Here is a 20698-nt window from a genome sequence, read left to right as displayed (position 1 = left end):
TCCCCATACTACCTTGCCGCAGCGCGATTTTATTCACGCTGCTAGGTAGCCTGGATACCATGGACCAAATTTTCACCTCATTTAGGGAACCAATCACACAATCACATTTATAACATTGATAGTCTTGAAAGTTTGATAGACATTCTTAGCACCCAATAAACGGCTCTGGGCATTCGTAAACCACGCCTCAATTACGAGAAAATGAACATGTGGTTCCCAGACCCAAGTCTCAATGAGACTTGGGTCTGACGTTAGCCAGGCTAAGATGGATCCGATTTTCCCCTAAAATCGGACAGGAGGAGCTCTTGGACTGTCTCACGGGGTAACCTCAGGTTCACTGCCCCATCAGTCCACACCCCAAAAACCCATTTGTTCGGAAGCTCTATGGAATCAATCCAGTCCACACCCCACAGAACCTTGAGTTTAAATACACATCAAACTCACTACTCACTACAACAGACCCATGTCATCAGGTTTAATCTCATCTTCATCTCAGCATGGTTTCAAGTTTCCCAATTAAGTAATTTATGTTTGTCTCTTACCCAATTCTCAGTGCCATTTGAGGTCAGTTTTGAATCAAAAGGAATAATACAGTGCCATCAGTCGGACATATAGTGGATTATAAAAATAATTAAAAGAGTAATAAGATTATGCATTAATAAACTTCTCATCTTGCAAAACACCGGTGTATCATATTTTTCAAAGTAAACCCTTTGTTTTTCTAGCTGATGTGATCCTAATGATGTGAGTGATCTGTTAGGTTTATATTTATTGAGCATATCTTCAATGTATTATGGTCCTAGGACATTGAGTGATTTATATACCAGTAATAATACTTTAAAATCAATTCTAAATGTAACTGGGAGCCAATGTAAAGACCTGAGGACTGGTGTGATATGTTCATATTTCAATCAGAAAAGCCCTATATAAATGTAATGAATTATTTTATTATTATTACACACATTAAGAGTAATGAACTCACAAAGCTAACTGTGGACACACACACCCGGAGCAGTGGGCAGCGGGACAGATTGGGGAGTAAAGGGCAAGGGCACCTCAGTTGTTTCCTATCGGTATTGAGACCTTCGGTGTACAAGTCTAACTCTCTAACCATTAGGCCACAACTTCCTTTAGTGAAATGGCAGCATAGTTATCTTACTTTTACACAGAGATATATTAGTAAAATCTGTTGACTTTAGCCATTTTTGTTGCATTATGCCAATGGTGACAGTTCAAACATGAGAAAAAGCACTTGTCTTCCCCCAAAGTTTGCAGACCTGTAATTCAAAAAATATTAAAGATATCTTAATATCCTTTTTAAATTCTGGTTCTTAACAAACTTTTCTTTTCGTCATTTTGAAGGCCCTATACTGTTTAATTCTAAGAATGAATTGTTCAATATGACACCTAAAGGGTAACTAAACCCCTGGTCAGACCCTGACTCCACCCACTGGCAATATTTGAAAAATGCTGGAAAAGTGGGAAGAGGATTTGGCACAGAAATTGAGGGCCTTGCAAAACTCATCTCCTCTAGTGCAAGCCTCCTCTCTTCTAAGGCCAGCTTGGCCTTCTTGAGCTCAATGAGCTGCTGTTGAAAGTTGTTGTCTCTCTCATTGGCTTCTTGAAGGCATTGCCTAAAAGCTTCTCCCTCTCCAGCTGCACTAGGTCCTGACTACAGCTACAGACATTCTCAAACTGCCGAGGTGTTGTGGCTGCAGTCTGGACCACTGAAGATGGAGGCTGAGGCCTGGGAGGGTTGTTTGGAGGACTAGGAGATGGTAGGTGCTGGGAGAAGGCAGATAAAACTGATGGTTCCTCTGAGCATGAAGGACCTGACTCAGGCTCAGGCTCAGGTTGAGTTATCCCTACTCCTCCATGGATGTCAATACCCCCACTAATGCCATCTGAAGCACTTGTGCCAAGTATTGACAAGGCCTTTTCTTCCTCTGCTGTGAGAAGGGGGGACTCATTGGTCCCACCACCTGTTTTTTTTTTAATTGCAGTCCTCTGCAGTGCCTTCTTTCTTTTTGCCAGGCTTGCAAAATCCTGCCACTTCTTGCGGACCTCCTTCCCTGATCTTTGAACACCCCTGGTTGCAGTTAGTTTGGTAGCAATGTCCTCCCAGACGTTTTGTTTTTCCTTATTTGTATGGTGTCCTTTAAATCTGTTAAAAATAACATCTTTGTTTCGCTCTATCTCCTCTAAAAGGACATTAATGTCATCTTTTTGAAAGGTATCTTTTCTTGATTTTTTTTTCAGCCATTTTGTCAGTGCCTCACCCTGTAGGTAGGTGCTTTATATAGACTTGTCTTGATTGCTAATCCACAACAGATGACAATTATTAGGTTAAAAGTTCAGAATACGATTCCATATAAGGTTATATTTCAGCACTTCGCAAATGGACAGCGGCTCTTAAGTAGCACGTAGAACGCGTAGTCGCGCGTTCATTTTAAGTGCATTTTTGGGAAACGCGCGTCAAATTGCGGCGAGCGTTTGTAACTTTGCACGTAGAGAGCGCTCTTAAGAGCTAAGATACATTGTTATCGGGAAACCCCGCCCAGGCTAATCCCTGCTTAGCTTCAGTGGGCAACCTGTCTTGGGCTACAGGGTGATATGGCCACTGGCCAAGGTTGTCCACCTCTGTGTCATTCGCCCAGAAACCCATGTGCCCTTCTGTGTGCATTTGTATTGATGTAGCCTATATCAATACTCTAAAGTTTAAACCATGATCAGCAATGCAACAAGAGATTGGCATAAATATATGGAAATGTATTTAAAATACAATTACAAAATACTGTGTGGAAAATTTTATTTAAATACAAATACAAAATACTGTGTGAAAAAAATTATTTAAACACAAATACAGTATTTTGTATTTTGACAATACACAAAATACATGTGAAATTGGCCATCCAGTGCAGGTAGGTCACAGTGAATGAATTGCTGGCCATTACAAATAAACTTGTGCAAAATAAAAGCCATTTATATTTCTGACCAGGTTACAATGTAGTCGATTACTTGTGGTGAACACTATTCAAAAATTCATATTGTATGTAAAACTGTGGGAACCTTTTCTGCTATCTAGCAAAGAATATGACCCAAAATCTTAATTTTACTTCACAGTAACAATATATATCATGGTTGCACAATTCTCAATATTTTGATACAACAGCAAAAACTGAATTTCAAACTCTGTTGAAGCTTTTATTTATGTATTTATTTTTTTGCAGGTAGTCCAATGCTTTTTAAGTAGGGGTGTGTAACGATACCCTAATGTCACGATTAGATACATATCACGACACTGCACTCAAGATACGATATTATTGAGATTCTCCAAGACATATGATAAAAGGTTAACAAAAAATGTACTGTTGATTAAAATGCTAAATTTTATATTACATTGTGTGTGTAAATGAATAGGCTTGGACTTGGTGCTGGAAACCCAAAGCACAGGACAATAGTGACACCAGAATAAAAATATTCATGATTCTGAGCTGAAAATACAATTATTTAAGACGAATATGCTTGCTTTAAAGAATAAAAATATTCACTTTAAAGAAAGGCTTAATGAAGTGGTCAAAATCTTGTCTGACCCACTATTGCGCATGCACTTTCCATAATCAACATAGATGAAACAAAAATAACATTATAATATTTTTAACAAATATGAAACTAAATGCGCTTATTTAATGGCTACAACAGACTCTATATTTGTACAAATTGCTGCACATTCATTTAATTCTGAATTTTGCACACATAAGTTGAAAGGCATTTGTTTGTGCATAAATTATATCTGCAACATTTATTAAGTTCACGGATAATTGTGCGTGCATGTATTAATCATTATGATACTAAAACCATATAGGCTATTAGGCCTATGTAAAAAAAAAAAAAAAAAAAAAAAAAAAATAATTCAGATGAGCCTAGAATATGAACGCACCGTGTTTCCTCCAGAAAACCCTTATAACACTTAATGTGGCTTAATGCAGACCCCTTATTATGTCGGAATAACGAGTTAATATGTCTACATAACAACTTATTATGTCGAAATAACGAGGTATTATGTCGAAATAACGACTTATTATGTCGAAATAATTGGTATTATGCCGAAATAACGACTTATTATGTCGAAATAATAACAGATATTATGTCGAAATAACGCTATATTATGTCGAAATAACGAGATATTTTGTTGAAATAACGACTTAATTGTTGTGGTGCTCTGATCATTCTTGGGGGTGCTGTGCAGCCCCTCCCTCTAGCACCGCCCATGTTGAGAAATAGAACCTTTCTTCAAAGGATGAAACGAAACTATTGTGATATCCAGGAAATGAAACTTAACAAGCAACATAGATTCACCTTACCTGTAAAAACAGCATCACTCTCTCTGAGACAATCCATTCGAGGAGTGCGCAAATATACAGCGCCTGACATATCGAAGTTGCCTATTTCTCTTTGTTATTTAGACATTTCCGACGTTGGTTGAGGATGGAGAAAACAGGTTATACGTTCAGTCAGCAATATGAGGAAAAAATCCGCCCTTGCATCGACACTATCGACAATTTACGTTCTTTGGGAGTCGAAAAGGACCTGGCGTTGCCTGCCATCGCCGTCATTGGAGACCAAAGCTCAGGAAAGAGTTCTGTTCTGGAGGCGCTGTCAGGGGTAGCGTTACCCAGGGGTAGTGGTAAGGACTGTATGACAAATACAATATATATATATATATCTAGGACTAAAACAGAAATAGTCCTAGATAAAGTATGGGCCTAATTTATGTGATTAACTACATCCTGCAACGAATATGATGGTACTTTCAGGATAGAAAAATATTTTTCATATTCATAGGCTACCTTATAATTTACATTGTACTGTAAAGCCCTATTCGACTAGTTTAACATGGAGAAGTAGGCCCGGTTCCCCGATAACGCACTCTTAGCGCGCTAAGAAGACTCGACAGATATATCTTACCAAAGTTGTGTTTGTGTTTCCTAAGTGTGTTCCCCGAAGTGTCCCTTAGGAAGCTTCTTAACACGCTGCCTCTTACGTTCGACGTTACAAAGGCGCTGTCCCAAGTGAAGGTGCTGAATTAGCTGGCATCGATTGCTCAGGAATCGATTTTCCACTTCGCGCGAAGGTGTATTACGGCGTTAAGAAAGACAACACGTTATATGCAAATTAAACATTCCTCAAATTATTGTAGTAATATTTATTTTAACATAGTTTAAGTTATCAGTAAAATATATTAATTAAATTATCAAATTGTGATATGTCAAAATGTTTGAGATGACCAGGGCTGGACTGGGACAGAAAATCGGCCCTGGCATTTTGGTCCAGACTGGCCCACTACATATGATAATAAACACCACCCATCTTTGCACGCCCTTGAATATGTTTTTGTTCAACTCCTATTCATTAAAAACACTAATGCCATATATGAGTGAGTATAAACGAGTGAGAGTTAACAGATGAAATAAGTACAAAATTGTACTTTATTAATAAAACTGAACTATACTCCACAGTGATGCATCCAAAAAACAAGCTATAATCTGCATTGGCATAGAAATACAAGTTCTCACAGGGATTTGGTAAAACTGTGGTGGGCGGACCTCTGTCCTTCTAGGGGGGTTAGGGGGCATGCTCCCCCTAAGAAAATTGTGTGCATTTTAATGTTAAATTCATCAATCTGGTGCAGTTTGAGGGTTCAAAATTAAAAACTCCAACCCATATTCAGTGTGCAAATATAACAAAGAAAAAATTAAACCTACAGTGTCTGTCTATATTACACTACTACATAATAATAGTTATAACATTAATCTCATGACAGTAGCCTAATAGCCATATATTGTAAAACAAATGCACTGAAAATAAAGAAAACTTTCATAATTTTGTACTAATTTCTAAACTTGAAAGAGATAACCACATGATCTTTTATTTTGACGGAAACTGCATCAAGCTTTTATTTTGGCGGAAAACATGGATAAAAACGCGTCTCATTAAACTTCTGGTAAATTTCTGTAATCGTCAACTATGCAGATGTGGAAATAATGCGTAACTGGGTTATGGGTTCCTATATCCAAAGTGTTTTGAAAGTAGTTCTGCTTACCGCGGACTCTACACTTTCTCATCTCTCTCTTGATCTTCCTTACTATCCTCCTCATCAGCCACTGGATGTTTTCTGCAGCTGGTCCTGTTGCTGCAGAAAACATATTTTGACAGATTTTACAGCGTCTGCTATTTCTATTACACGCTATTTCTCTGCACATTCCTTGCGTTTCTTCTCCATCTCTCAGACTATTTTGACAGATACACACTTGACACTGCACGCTCACTCAAAGCCCAAAGGGGGAGGTGTTTAAAGATGTGATTGGGCCAGCCCCGTGTCAATCAAGAAAACAACCAATGGGCCGCTGATCTACGCGTTTCATGGGCCTGTCTGTCAGTGGGGAAAGAAAACTGACGCTTACTTTTTTTTGACCAATGCATTACACCGGCACTAAACCAGCGCCGTCAATTAAACAAAACAAAACCAGTGGGCCGCCGATGTACGAGTTTTATGGGCCGCTAAAAACAAAGTATGAGATGTATCGGCCCAAAAAGCACGTCGGCCCACCGGGCATTTGCCCGGTATGCCAGATTACCAGTCCAGCCCTGGAGATGACCGATGAAAGCAGGATTTATGTTCACAGAAGCGCGAGCCGCGCGCGAATCCCAACGCGACGCTTTACGAGATAAGATGCAAGTGGCAAAACTAAACAGCTGTTTTATGATAGCAGTTTTAAACGACCGAAATAAATAATCAGTTTGCAAAGACTGTATCAATCAAAGCTCAGCTTCGGGAAGGGGATATTTACAGGTAAAGATAAAGAGACTGAGAGAAGAAGAACGAGAGATGGAGATGGAGATGAGAGAGGAGAGCAGGTAAAGCAATACTGTGCCCAGAATGAGAATAACTTTATTGCAATGGATTCCCATTTAACACAGATATACATAGCCTAAGTTCTTTGACAAAGACAGTGCAAAAATAATATGCCCCCCCCCCCCCCCCCCGGGCAAGATCACTTTTGGGACCTCTGTATTTATAAAACCCTGTGTACGGCTTTTGCACTGAATAGAAAATTATATTTTTGAAAAATACAATGAATTACAAGGCTGTACAGAAGAGTGCACAATTGCAGACTTATATACTGAGGTTTTAATTAAATTATTTTAAAGGTGCCCTAGAATGTTTTTTTTTATTATTTTATAATGTTTCCTGGGTTACCCTTATAATGTTAGTATGTTTTTTAGATAAAAAAATAATCATAATTTAGAAATAAATGGCAATTTTCCTAGCCTGCTTTTAGCCTCTGAACACTCTGTTTGAAGGGGCGTGTCTGCTGTGGGATTCAGTGTAACCGCGGCCACTGCTGTGATTGGCTGACATGCTTGCATATGAAATAGCAACGCATTACATGTGAAACTCTCTCCCGAATACTTTTACTGCTGCTATTATACGTTTTTACTATAACAGCTATCGAGATTAACGAATCGTGAGATGTTTTTAAAGTATTTAGATCTATTCCCATCACATAAAATGTTGCCGTGATGAGCATTGAGCAGATGACAGTCTGTTGATCGCGAGAATGAAGATCTTATCATTGCAAAGCAGTTTCTGCACTCTCTCTGCTTTCACCAATGCAAACACGATGATGTAAATACAGTAAGAGCTTCGTTGTGCAGTAACGTGCGTCATTGATTTCATAACGAGTTTGGCAAGTGTCCAGATAAACTCGCGCTGTGGAAAGATTGTTCTTTGATCGCTTTCTGTATATACATTTACATTTACATTTACATTTAGTCATTTAGCAGACGATTTTATCCAAAGCGACTTACATCTGAGGACTAACCAAACGAGTCATCGTGAAGAGACAATAGAAACCCAAGAAGTGCTCAAAATACAAAGTTCAAACATTGCTCAGAGTAGCATAAACCAGACAAGTGAGGATTTAAAGGTTTTTTTTTTTTTTTTTTTTTTTTTTTTTTTTAAGTTCACTTTAAGTTAAGTGCTCACGGAAGAGATGAGTTTTCAGTTGTCTTTTAAATGCTGTCAGGGATTCTGCATTTCGGACGAGGGTGGGGAGATCATTCCACCAGCATGGAACCGTGAATGAGAATGTTCTGGAGAGTGATTTTGTGGCTCTTTGTGAAGGTACCACGAGCCGTCGCTCATTGACTGATCGTAGGCTTCTGGTAGGGATGTAGACTCGTAGGAGCGAGTGAAAGTAGGAGGGAGCTGAGCCTGTGGTCAATCTGTAAGCAAGTGTCAATGCCTTGAACTTGATGCGAGCAGCGAGTGGTAGCCAGTGCAGGGAGATGAACAGAGGAGTGACGTGGGCCCTTTTGGGCTCGTTGAAGACCAGACGAGCAGCAGCGTTCTGGATCATTTGTAGAGGTTTAGTTGCACATGATGGAAGTCCAGCCAGAAGAGCATTGCAGTAATCAAGCCTAGAGATAACCAGGGCCTGGACAAGAAGTTGTGTTGCATGCTCAGTTAGGAAAGGCCTGATCTTCCTGATGTTGTGCAGTGCAAACCTGCATGATCGAGCTGTCTTTGTAATGTGGTCTGTGAAGGTCAGCTGGTCATCAAAGATTACACCAAGATTTCTGACCGACTTTGATGGGGTGATTGAGGAAGAATCTAGCTGGATAGTGAAGTCGTGCTGTGGAGACAGATTAGCAGGGAGGATGAGAAGCTCAGTTTTTGTCAGGTTGAGCTGCAGGTGATGTTCCTTCATCCATGCCGAGATGTCCGCCAGACAGCTTGAGATTCGAGCAGCTACTGTGGGATCATCTGGTTGAAATGAGAGGTAGAGCTGGGTGTCATCAGCATAGCAATGGTAAGAGAAACCATGTGCCTGTATGATGGGTCCCAGTGATGTGGTGTAAATGGAGAAGAGGAGCGGTCCAAGCACTGAACCCTGGGGAACCCCTGTGGTCAGTTGATGTGCTTTGGATACCTCGCCTCTCCATGCGACCCTGAAGGACCTACCTGTGAGATAGGACTCAAACCAGTGGAGGGAAGTTCCAGTGATGCCCAGTGATGAGAGGGTGGACAGAAGGATCTGATGATTCACAGTGTCGAAGGCAGCAGAGAGGTCCAGGAGGATGAGAACTGATGACTTGGAAGCAGCTTTAGCGATCCGCAGGGCTTCTGTGACTGATAGTAATGCGGTCTCGGTTGAATGCCCTTTCTTGAAGCCAGATTGGTTGACATCCAGCTGGTCGTTCAGAGACAGGAAAGATGATACTTGGTTGAAAGCAACTCGTTCAAGTGTTTTCGCAATGAATGGTAGGAGAGAGATTGGTTTGTAATTCTCTAGGAGTGATGTGTTTAATGTTGTTTTTTTAAGCAGTGGAGTTACCCGAGCCTGCTTAAATGCTGTAGGGAAAATGCCAGTGTGGAGGGATGAGTTGATGATGTGTGTTAGTGCTGGTAAAAGTGTGGGAGAAATGGCTTGTAGAAGGTGTGAGGGGATGGGGTCCAGAGGGCAGGTGGTAGGATGACTGGAGAGGAGAAGTTTAGATACTTCTTCCTCGGTTAGTGGAGTGAAGGAGGAGAGAAGGTTATTGGCTGTGGGAGTGGTTGGTCTAGGTTCCTGTGTGTGTGGATTAGAGAACTGACTGCTGATAGTTGTTGTTTTGTTAGTGAAGAAGTTAGCAAAGTCATCAGCAGTTAGTGAGGAGGTGGGTGATGGTGGTGGTGGACAGAGGAGAGAGTTGAATGTCTTGAAAAGTGTTCGTGTGTTAGGGGCGGTGTTGATCTTGTTGTGGAGGTATGAAGATTTTGCAGCGTGAACATCAACAGAAAAAGCAGAGAGCAGAGATTGATACATACTCAGGTCAGATGTATCATTCGATTTGCGCCATTTTCTCTCCGCTGCTCTGAGTTTGGTCCGGTGTTCACGAAGAACCTCAGATAACCACGGGTTAGAGGGAGTGGCGCGTGCTGGCCTGGAGGAGAGAGGGCAGATAGTGTCTAAAGAAGAAGTTCAAGTGGAGCATAAAGTATCCGTTGCGGTATTCACATCCAGAGATGAGAATTTTGAGGGTGAGGGAAGAGAGGATGACACAGCAGAGGAAAGATGGGAGGGAGAAAGTGAGCGGAGGTTTCGTCTGAAAGTAACTGGTAGGGGAGTTGGTGGAGTGTGGGTAGTGAGTTGTAGATTGAAAGTAATGAGGAAATGATCTGAAACGTGAAGAGGTTTCACCAAAATGTTGTCTGTGATGCAGTTGCGTGTGTAAACCAGGTCCAGTTGGTTGCCTGACTTGTGAGTACCTGTGGTGATGAGCCGTCTGAGATCGAAAGAGGCTAGGAGAGAGATGAAGTCTGTAGCATACGGCTTCTCTAGATGAATGTTGAAATCACCAAAGACTACCAGTGGAGTGCCATCCTCAGGGAAAGAGGACAGCAGCACATCTAGCTCCTCTACAAAGCTTCCCAGTTGCCCTGGGGGGGCGATAAATGACTACAATCTGGATCTTAATGGGAATTGTAAGTGTAATAGCATGACATTCAAATGAGTTGTTATTGCATAGAGAGGAGAGAGTTGAGTATTTCCAATTGTTAGAAATGAGAAGACCAGTACCCCCACCCCTCCCGGACTGGCGAGGTGTGTGAGAGAAAGAGAAGTTGTTAGAGAGAGCAGCAGGGGTTGCTGAGTCTTCTGGACGGATCCAGGTCTCAGTTAAGCCTAAAATATTAAGAGTAGAATGAGAAGCAAAAGCTGGAATGAAGTCAGCTTTATTGACTGCTGATTGGCAGTTCCATAGACCCATAGAAAGAGTGAGAGGTGAGTGTGAGGATAAGAGAATAGGACGCAGATTAGCAGGATTGCGCTGCCTTCTGTACGTGATGAGTGAGCGTTGTCGAGAGACAACAGGAATGTATTGAAAGCACATGACGTTTAAGGGAAATAGGATAAGGATAGGAGTAGGGAAGGGAAGGGAGATGTAGATACTTAAGTGCTTAGCTGATGTCTTTGCTCGGTGGAGTCGCACAGGTAGAGTCGATGGTCTTTACCCGAGTCGGTCTTCACACGAGGAGGCTGAAACGCTTCCTCTTCCGCGACAGCGCGCACACTACATAGATATAATGCACTAGAAAATTTATTTTTTCATTAAGAAAAAATCTACTTGCGCGCTCTTGTCGATTCCACAGACTGACCGTTTGTCCTGGCCTTGTCCTGGATCTCTTCGACTTTATATCTGTGTACAGTGGCTGTCTCTGCCCAGCAATTAACACAGCACCCTCAAATAATCCGAAAATGGGATAAATCGAAACTAGCCCTTGGCCAGTGACTCACTTAAGTGCTATGCAATTTAGACTGCAATACTATACAGACGCGCAAACTATTCAATTTACTGTTATAAAGTAGCAACGCGTCTAATTAAAATACAGATTTGTGAGAAGGTAAAAAATTAAAATAAACACAGAATCGAAAATAGCCCTACCTTCTGATAGAAACTAAGCTGAAACAACAGGAGAACTGGATATTAAGAAAAAATCTACTTGCGCGCTCTTGTCGATTCCACAGACTGACCGTTTGTCCTGGCCTTGTCCTGGATCTCTTCGACTTTATATCTGTGTACAGTGGCTGTCTCTGCCCAGCAATTAACACAGCACCCTCAAATAATCCGAAAATGGGATAAATCGAAACTAGCCCTTGGCCTTGGTATATAATTTGTTCACAATTTAAATACGATTATTTTCATCCTACTAAAAGAAACGATGTGAAGCTGATATTTTAGTCACTGGCTTGACTTACTGATGCATAAACAGAACGATTTTGAGAGAAAGATTACCTGTCTGAACTTGAACAATTACACATCAGCTTGGTAGCTCGATCCGAGGCCAGCTCTGTATTGGCCCAAGTTGAGGAAACACTCGGTGAAATGTTTGGAAATTTCCAGAGAAAATAAAATTAACCCATTGTTTCTTCAGAGGCTCAGATGAAGGAACTAAAAAATACTTTTGTGTTCATGTGTACATCCACACTGAGCAACTGCCATGCTTCGGCTGCGCAGTTCCGCCTGGCATTGAGGGCTGGCATTATGCAAATATTTGGAGGTGTACATATTAATGATCCCGACTATTGCGTCACAGTCGGTATTGTGTGGAGAACCGACCGTTTTTCAGGGGTGTTTTTCATAAACGTGAATTAAATGAGAACGCGAAAACAGTCCAGTTTGAGATTCACTCTATGTCATGTCCATGCACTGAACTCTTGTTATTTGACTATACCAAGGTAAATTCAATTTTGAATTATAGGTCACCTTTAATATAGACAGTCGGGAACTAAAGTGGGCCGAAACTAAGGCATGAAACTCCAGGGCTGAAAATGAGTCCCACTCCGGCCCTGAAACCTCTCACTCAAAGTGCAAACCTACACACCAAATCTACAAAACCATAAGCTATTTATCAGCCTTTGACTCAGTTTTCAATTGCATAAAACACTTTTTCAAAACACTACATACAATTCTCTACCTAAAACACACAAATCTAGCAGGAATTTACTTGCTTTCCTTTTCCAAACACAACCAATCCAAATGCTACACTTATTCACCAGGTCACACACACACTCCTCATATATGTGCAAACACTAATTGCTTTACTGATCACTAACCAATCACTGCTTTACAAGCCTATAATAGGTCAAAGGTCAGATTACCTGTTTGAACAATGGATGCCAACACAGAGACCCCCCACACTCAATTGTGTTCTTTACTGTATTCTAAAGAATATACTTTTGGTTTACATATGTTTATGGTTGCTGTATACAACAGTAATGTTTGGCCTAATACATATTTTCTGTTTCTACATTGCATTGGTGATTACAGTGTACTTGTTACCCCTCTCAGAAGATTACTTTCACTGTAGAACATTGTATTGAAATGTAGATATAAGTGTAAGAATGACCAAAGAGCTTTAGATTTAGAAAAACAATATTTACAAGGTATATCCAAAAATGCACTATTATGAAATAAATGTTTGCCATTTGATGCAAATGTTTCATTCTTACATTGTGTTTATGACATTTTTGAAGGAGATGTGAGGCATTTTGCATTTTGTGTGTAGAGTTTTGAAAAAATGTGACATAGTTGGTCAGTTACTAGACACCACCATGCTTACCCATTTATAGATCTTAGCCATTTAGAGCCAAATTGTTTGCCAGATTTGAATTAGCCTATCAAAAGTGATTGCCAATTTAAACTCTTTAATGACATTACGAAATAGCCTCGGCTAATTACCACCATATTAGTTCTGATACCAAATAAAGTCAACTTCATAAATAGGCCTGTATCCATTGGGAACCTATTTTATTATTAGTCTTAAAATGTCCATAAAATATAAAATCATTGTTGAGACACAACATTGTCAACATACCATAGTTTGACTTGTACTGCGCTGCGCTGATTTCTAAAGACTGCTGCACAGTGGCGGCGACTAGCGTCTTGAGCTCAAAAAATGCTAAGAGAGAGCTTACTCTCCAGACCAACCTTACGAAAGTGTGACTTACAGAAGATATACTTAGCGTACGAACGTGTCGGGAATCGAGCCATAAGGTTAAGAGAGAGGTTAAGGAATAGGTTAAGAACTACTTGGCGATAAAAACGTTTTGGGGAACCGGGCCCAGAGCTTCTCAGGGATTTTAGTCCCGTCCGAATGTGCCACACGTAAATATTCCATAATTTCCTGTTCAAAAGTAGTTTCCCGCAGTTTTTCCAACTGAAAAACTTGAAAAAGCATTCAGTTGCGTTCTAGACGCTGGGAGAAGTCTCTGGCAAAACTCAAGTGTTTTCCACAAACCATCAAAAATAAGATCGAAAGCACTTGAGAGGAAGATGGATGATCACAGGCCATCAAACAAAGCCGGATTTTTGCACCAGGAGTGGCATAAAGTCACCCAACATCAATGTGAAAGACTGGTGGAGAGCATGCCAAGACGCATGAAAGCTGTGATTGAAAATCAGGGTTATTCCACCAAATATTGATTTCTGAACTCTTCCCAAGTTAAAACATTAGTATTGTGTTGTTTAAAAATTAATATGAACTTATTTTCTTTCCATTATTCGAGGTCTGACAACACTGAATCTTTTTTATTATTTTGACCAGATGTCGTTTTCTGCAATAAATGCTCTAAATGACTATTTTTATTTGGAATTTGGGAGAAATGTTGTCAGTAGGTTATAGAATAAAACAAAAATGTTAATTTTACTCAAACACATACCTATAAATAGTAAAATCAGAGAAACTGATAATTTTGCAGTGGTCTCTTAATTTTTTCCAGAGCTGTATCTTATCCCGTGCGAATTGGCCATTATTATTACAGACGTCCTGTGGTAAAATTACATTACTCCATCTACCCTTGTAAAGCTAATCCCGTCCGAATAGGGCTTAAGGCTCTTCAAAGAACATACATGGTATAAAACTACATCTGGCCTCCACCATTTTGTACAGGAATTGTTACACGATGCCCTCTTGAGATCAAGATGATAAGAACTACAGGCGAGGACAAATGGCATGGGAGAATCAGTTACAAGAACTATGAGGAAGACATTGATGACCCAGCAGAAGTGGAGAAAAAGATTCGTGAAGGTATTAAACGCTTGCTTGAATGTATGCAGAGGTCTCTCTAAGTCAGTATTTCAACAATATCTAATTATGTTTGTAGCCCAGGATGAGATGGCTGGACCAGGTGTTGGTATTAGTGATGATCTCATCAGTCTGCAGATCCATTCTGCCAATGTTCCTGACCTCACTCTCATTGACCTTCCCGGGATTGCACGAGTGGCAGTCAAGGGTCAACCTGAGAATATTGGAGATCAGGTAAATATAACTTTCTCATGATGTTCTTTTTGTAATCTATGCTCTGTTTTTGTTTTTTTTACTTTCACAATATTTTTCATATGATATTTTGTTGGAAAGAACATTGTGATTTAATGGTCTGTTTAAAGACACAGGAACATTAATGAAATGCATTTCCAGATTAAGAAACTGATCAGGAAGTTTGTTACAAAGCAAGAAACTATCAACCTGGTTGTGGTGCCATGCAATGTTGACATTGCGACCACAGAAGCATTGCAGATGGCTCAGGGGGAGGACCCTGAGGGCGAAAGAACTTTAGGTGTGCAATACTCATTGCATTTAAATGCTATCAGTAAAACCATAGGTTACCATGCATTAAGAGCATTAATATTCTGATCATATTTTTACTACACAACAGGCATCTTAACAAAGCCGGATCTGGTGGATAAGGGCACTGAAGGGACAGTGGTAGACATTGTGCACAATGAGGTCATTCACCTTACTAAAGGCTACATGATTGTAAGGTGCAGGGGACAAAAAGAGATTATAGATCAGGTCACTCTTAATGAGGCCACATTAACAGAGGATGCCTTCTTCAAAGACCATCCTCATTTCAGGTGGGTAAATGGTCACAACATTTAGTTATTTTTTGAGATTCAAACTGAACTTTTCAACTTGTCTAATTAAATCACCTGCAGTATGCCTACGAAGTGCACATGCAGATTAGTACCCATTATTTGGGATTTTAATAAATCAGGGCTCTTGTGTCCAGGTACAGGTCAATTTTATGATTTTGTTTTTCTCTCAGCAAACTCTATGAAGAAGGTTTTGCTACTATTCCCAAGTTGGCTGAGAAACTAACAATTGAGTTGGTTCATCACATTCAGGTGAAATAATCTTTATTAACAAAAAAAAAAAGGCCTACAGAATTTTTAGACTCATAATAAACATAGCTCATTTTCATGAATGCTGTGTAGAAATCCCTGCCTCGTTTAGAAGAACAAATCGAGGCGAAGCTCGCTGAAACACAGAAGCAACTGGAGGCATACGGCAACGGACCCCCATCAGACCCTGCAGAAAGACTGAGCTTTCTCATTGATGTGAGTACAGCCTTGAAATTTACACAGCTACTACAGTATATCAAAGAAGTGTGAATATTTAGTCATATTAATATAAGTGAGTAACTAAAATTACTCACAATTACTTCACATTTTATCACTGAATTTAGAAAGTTACATCTTTCACACATGATACCCTCAATCTGACCACTGGAGAAGAGGTGAAATGTGGATCAGATTTACTGATTTTTCCAGAACTTCGTGAAGAATTTGCAAAATGGAATGTCTTCTTGGATCGGTCTGGATATTCCTGTGAGTAAAACTTATGTACTGTTGCTTTTGTTTGTTTGTTTGTATAAAAATACTTTAACCATATCCACATCTGCAGTAAATTTTACCAACCTAAATTGCTAATTGAATCTAAGTAACATTTTACTTTTAATCTTCATTTTTGGATTATTTGACAACTTTCATTTCCTTTAATGTATGAAAACTTTAAGCATACATTATGCTTTTTTTATTAGATTTTTTTGTTGTTGAAAAAATCTGATTTAAAAAAAATCTGTGGTAATGTAAACGTAAGAGTGCCTTCTGACATTATTCATAAATCCTTTGCAGTCAACGCAAAGATTGAGAAAGAAGTTGATAACTATGAAGCCAAATATCGGGGAAGAGAGCTTCCAGGATTCATCAATTACAAGACCTTTGAGGGGCTTGTCAGGGAACAGATCAAGCTGTTGGAGGAACCTGCATTAAAGACATTAAAGACTGTCTCTGGTTTGTGTTGTTTAAAAATATTTTTATACTTCGTTTCTGCAGTTTTTTTAATCTTTTAATAATGTGTTGAATATTTTGGTAACACTTTACTTGAAGGGGTGTGCATAAGACTGACACGACACCTTCATAATCATGACATGACACATGTCATGAAGGAGGGTTAAGCATGTTTATGACAACTGTCATTAAGTGTCATTCGGTCAATTATGACATTTTTAATGCAAATATGACATTGTTTGAGATGTCTTTGTTATGACACCTTGACATAAACCAATACATCATAACCTGTCAGTGTCTTTGTCATAACAACTTGACATTATAGACAACACAACCTGTCATAAATATTTAATTTATGATATTTAATTAAATATAAAATTTATGACAAATTCAATTTGTACCACTGTAGTTGAGGTCAAGAAAAATATTCATGACACAGTTATAATGGCCTCATGACAGCCAATGTCAAAACCAACCACCTGACAGTTTCATGTAATGTTAACCCATACAGCTAAGTGGTTTCTTAAGTTTAATAATTAATCTGCTATGTCATGTTTATTACATATTTATGACAGCATGTGTTTTCTTGGTGATGTCAAGTTGTCATGACAAAGACACTGACAGGTTATGATGCATTGGTTCATGTCAAGTTGTCATGTGTCATGTCATGATTATGAAGGTGTCATGTCAGTCTTATGCACACCCCTTCAAGTAAAGTGTTACCAATATTTTCATACGGATCTTGCTTTGTGCACAGGCCCTTTGTCATTATGAAACTGGTGGAGTCTTAGAACTGCCAAGAAAAACCAGGAAATCCATTTTAACCACAACTGAACGTTCCGGTTTATCCAATAGATTTGCTGATTGTTTCATTTGTTGACAATACGTTTTGTTGCCTAGTGGATACATATCAAAGATCACATTGAAAGGTGACTCATTAACTCAACATTCTGTCCTCAAGTAAAGCATGTAACCTTAAGTTGCTTTGAGTTTTGTTTGATTACATTAACATCTTGCTTTGGATAAAGGTAGCTTAGTACAGTGCAGTTTCTCCTGACTCCTGGATTCACTGGATAATCAAGCTTTCAAGCTGGAAGTTTGGTAAAGAAGCTATATTAACAGTGTGTTTATGTTTACATAGATGTGGTTAGAAGGAAGTTCATCCAGCTGGCACAGTTCAGCTTCATTGGATTCCCTAATCTTCTGACAACAGCAAAGGTAGTTTTTTATTTTTTGAATGCCAATGTTTCTGGCAATACATAAATTCAGATTTTATTTCAAACTACTTTCAGTTGGATTTCTTGGACTGTCAAGTGGAATGTTAATATTACATTCCACACAAATAAATCACATTACTTTTCAGTGACAAATATTCAGTAATGCCTTTAAATAATAATAAAAGTTTTAAGGAATTTTCTGTTTTATCACTCATAGAGGAGTAATCATTTGTCAATAATTAAAAAAAAATACTTTCTAAGACTAAGATCGAAGCCATCAAGCTGGATAAAGAATCATTGGCAGAATCCATGCTGAGGACCCAATTCAAGATGGAGCTCATTGTTTACAGTCAAGATGGCACATACAGCCAGAGCTTGAGAGATGCAAAGGAAAAGATGCAAGAGGATGAAGACACTGGAGACAGTTTGAATTGCATAAGCTTTAGCACAGACAGTCATGCCACCTTGCGAGAGATGAGGTTGCACCTAGAGTCCTACTACGTGGTAAGTGTGCCAACTAAAGCTTTCCGTGCCATCAGTGGAAGCTCAAATTGTAATGTGTATCTGAGATGCTGTCTTATATACCTCACCAGATTGCAAGCAAGCGGCTAGCCGACCAGATCCCAATGGTGATCCGCTATATGTTGCTCCAGGAAGCAGCTTTGGAGCTGCAAAGGAACATGTTGCAGTTGCTGCATGATAAAGATGGTGTGGAAAACCTGCTTAAAGAAGACTTTGACATTGGCCAAAAGCGGGAGAGCTTACTGAGTCGACAGAAACGTCTGATGAAAGCACGCAGCCTCTTGGTTACCTATTAGAATTCACTTCATATATAGTCGATTTCAACAATATGCTCATGAGGTTATAGCTTGAAATATTACATTTACATTACATTTTACATTTAATCATTGAATCATGCTGTCTTGCCCCATATAATACGCAGTGTGTCAGGAATTTTGGGCATCCTATTTGACTGTAGCTTAAAGTTTGACAAACCGGTCACTGCTGTTGTCAAGTCATGTTTTCTATCAACTTCGCCTACTTAGCAAAGCCCTTTTCATCCACATGAGCAATTTTGAACTACTGTAATTTGCTGTATAATGGCATTTCTCAGGCTTCCATCTCTCGTCAGCAGCTGGTACAAACGCTGCTGCTAGACTAATCAAAGGGAAACACAAACATGACCACATTTCTCCTATTTTAATTTCTTTGCACTGGCTCCGTCGAGTATCAGATTGATTTTAAACTCATTATTTGCCTACAAAGTCCTCAATAACCATGCACCTCAATACTTAACTGATTTATGGGTCAATACTTAACTGATTTATGGGTCCAAAATCTTAAAGGGGTCATATAATGGTACCTGCACTTTTACAAGTTGATTGTACTGAAATGTGTGTTGGCAGTGCCTGTACACAACCATCATAAAATGATAAAAATCCATCCAGTGTTTTTGTTTTAATCTCCTTATATGTTTTCCCCTGCCTCAAATTGAGCCGTTCGACCGTGTGACGTCACACGCTCGGAAGCCCCTCCCACGATTGTTGATTGACAGGAGCGAGTCAACACAGACCCGCCCTCGCTTGTGAACCAGCTGTCAATCATAGTCTGCGCGGACAGGCGCGGTCATTGTTGATATGCTGGAGCACTGTCTATGAGCCGAATGGCGTCTAAGCGATTGTGGTGTTCTGTTCTTGGGTGTAATAACGAACACAGCAGTCATTTTAATGTTCCTAAATCCAAACCGCTGAAGACGCAGTGGCTGTGTTTGTTTTCGAAGGGAATATTCCCCACGAGCAACGTCAATGCTTTCATGTTTGCGCGAATCATTTCACACACCAGACTGCTTTATAAACGAGGATCAGTATAAAGCTGGATTTGCTAAGAAGCTGCTCATGAAAAAGCATCGGTACCAGAAATTCGTGTTCCTGCTGAACCTCCAGAAGAACGGAAGTGAGTGTAACGTCTTATTAAACTTTATATTAATATATTAATCTTTGCAAATCGCTAGCTGCACGCTTCACAATGAATGCGTCTAAGGTTTACACTCAGGGTACATTACAGCATGTTTTCTATGTATGATGTTCTCAATATAATTCATAATCCCACGTTTATACTGAACAACGCGTTATAGTTATTGAGTTACAAACGGTGTATGCGCAGAACAGAGAGGCGGGGTGAGCAAAGCTCATGATCATTTAAAGTCATACGCACTGAAACGGCGTGCTGAAAACAGAGCTGTTTTTGACCAGGTAAAATAAGTGTTTTCTTACAATACTAATGAGAATTTTTAATTAAAGTATATTACAAACTTTTAATTTAGACCCTAAAGAATCATATTAGCTTGTACAAAAATGGCATTATATGACCCCTTTAAGGTCCTGCATACCCCTTCTAGAACCTTAAGATTTTGTGACCTTGGCCTACTCACTGTCTCTAGAGTTAAACTTAAAAATCGTGTCTATTTCGCTTTCGCTATACTGCTGGACCGAAACTCACTTGGAATAGCCTTCCTCTTTAACTTAGGCATGGCCCATCTATCACTGCTTTTAAATCCTATCTTAAGACATTTATTCTCCCTGGCTTTTTAACATACCTTTAGTACAGTGGTGTAGTCTACGTGATACGCAGGTATAGGCTACGCCGTATACCCACTAGGAAATATCAAGGATTTACGTATACCCACTTAAAAAAGCGTGAGGATTCGTAACAACATCGTTTTGTGTCAGAACTTTCAAACTTTCATTCATAAATTCACCCCGTCTGTGTTTGCGCAGCGACACGGATCGAATCGTGGAATCCAG

General features: G+C 39.6%; 1 protein-coding gene across 1 annotated transcript; it reads left to right on the top strand.

The window, feature by feature from the left end:
* The first annotated feature begins 4421 nt into the window (after positions 1-4421).
* On the top strand, positions 4422-20490 carry LOC130091031 (interferon-induced GTP-binding protein MxB). Its single transcript, XM_056258708.1, has 13 exons — positions 4422-4687; positions 14498-14635; positions 14712-14866; positions 15026-15164; positions 15264-15462; positions 15654-15732; positions 15823-15945; positions 16074-16215; positions 16522-16680; positions 17819-17895; positions 18156-18398; positions 18488-19201; positions 20273-20490. Exons 1-12 carry the CDS (start codon positions 4489-4491, stop codon positions 18710-18712), a joined length of 1878 nt encoding a protein of 625 aa, XP_056114683.1. The 5' UTR covers positions 4422-4488; the 3' UTR covers positions 18713-19201; positions 20273-20490.
* Positions 20491-20698: the final 208 nt, after the last annotated feature.

This window comes from Rhinichthys klamathensis, unplaced genomic scaffold (assembly GCF_029890125.1).
Source record: "Rhinichthys klamathensis goyatoka isolate OS25496 unplaced genomic scaffold, OSU_Roscu_1.1 h1tg000157l_1, whole genome shotgun sequence".
Taxonomy (NCBI): Eukaryota; Metazoa; Chordata; class Actinopteri; order Cypriniformes; family Leuciscidae; genus Rhinichthys; species Rhinichthys klamathensis.
Note: the sequence above shows the minus strand (reverse complement) of the source record. Positions and strands in the feature narration are given on the sequence as shown.

Bases quoted from the DNA above. Each gene is read 5' to 3' on its own strand.
- LOC130091031 (XM_056258708.1), top strand. From the start codon at position 4,489: ATGGAGAAAACAGGTTATACGTTCAGTCAGCAATATGAGGAAAAAATC. The intron at 15,165-15,263 runs GTGTGCAATACT...ACTACACAACAG, and splicing joins TGAGGGCGAAAGAACTTTAG to GCATCTTAACAAAGCCGGAT. The intron at 15,733-15,822 runs GTGAAATAATCT...AATGCTGTGTAG, and splicing joins AGTTGGTTCATCACATTCAG to AAATCCCTGCCTCGTTTAGA.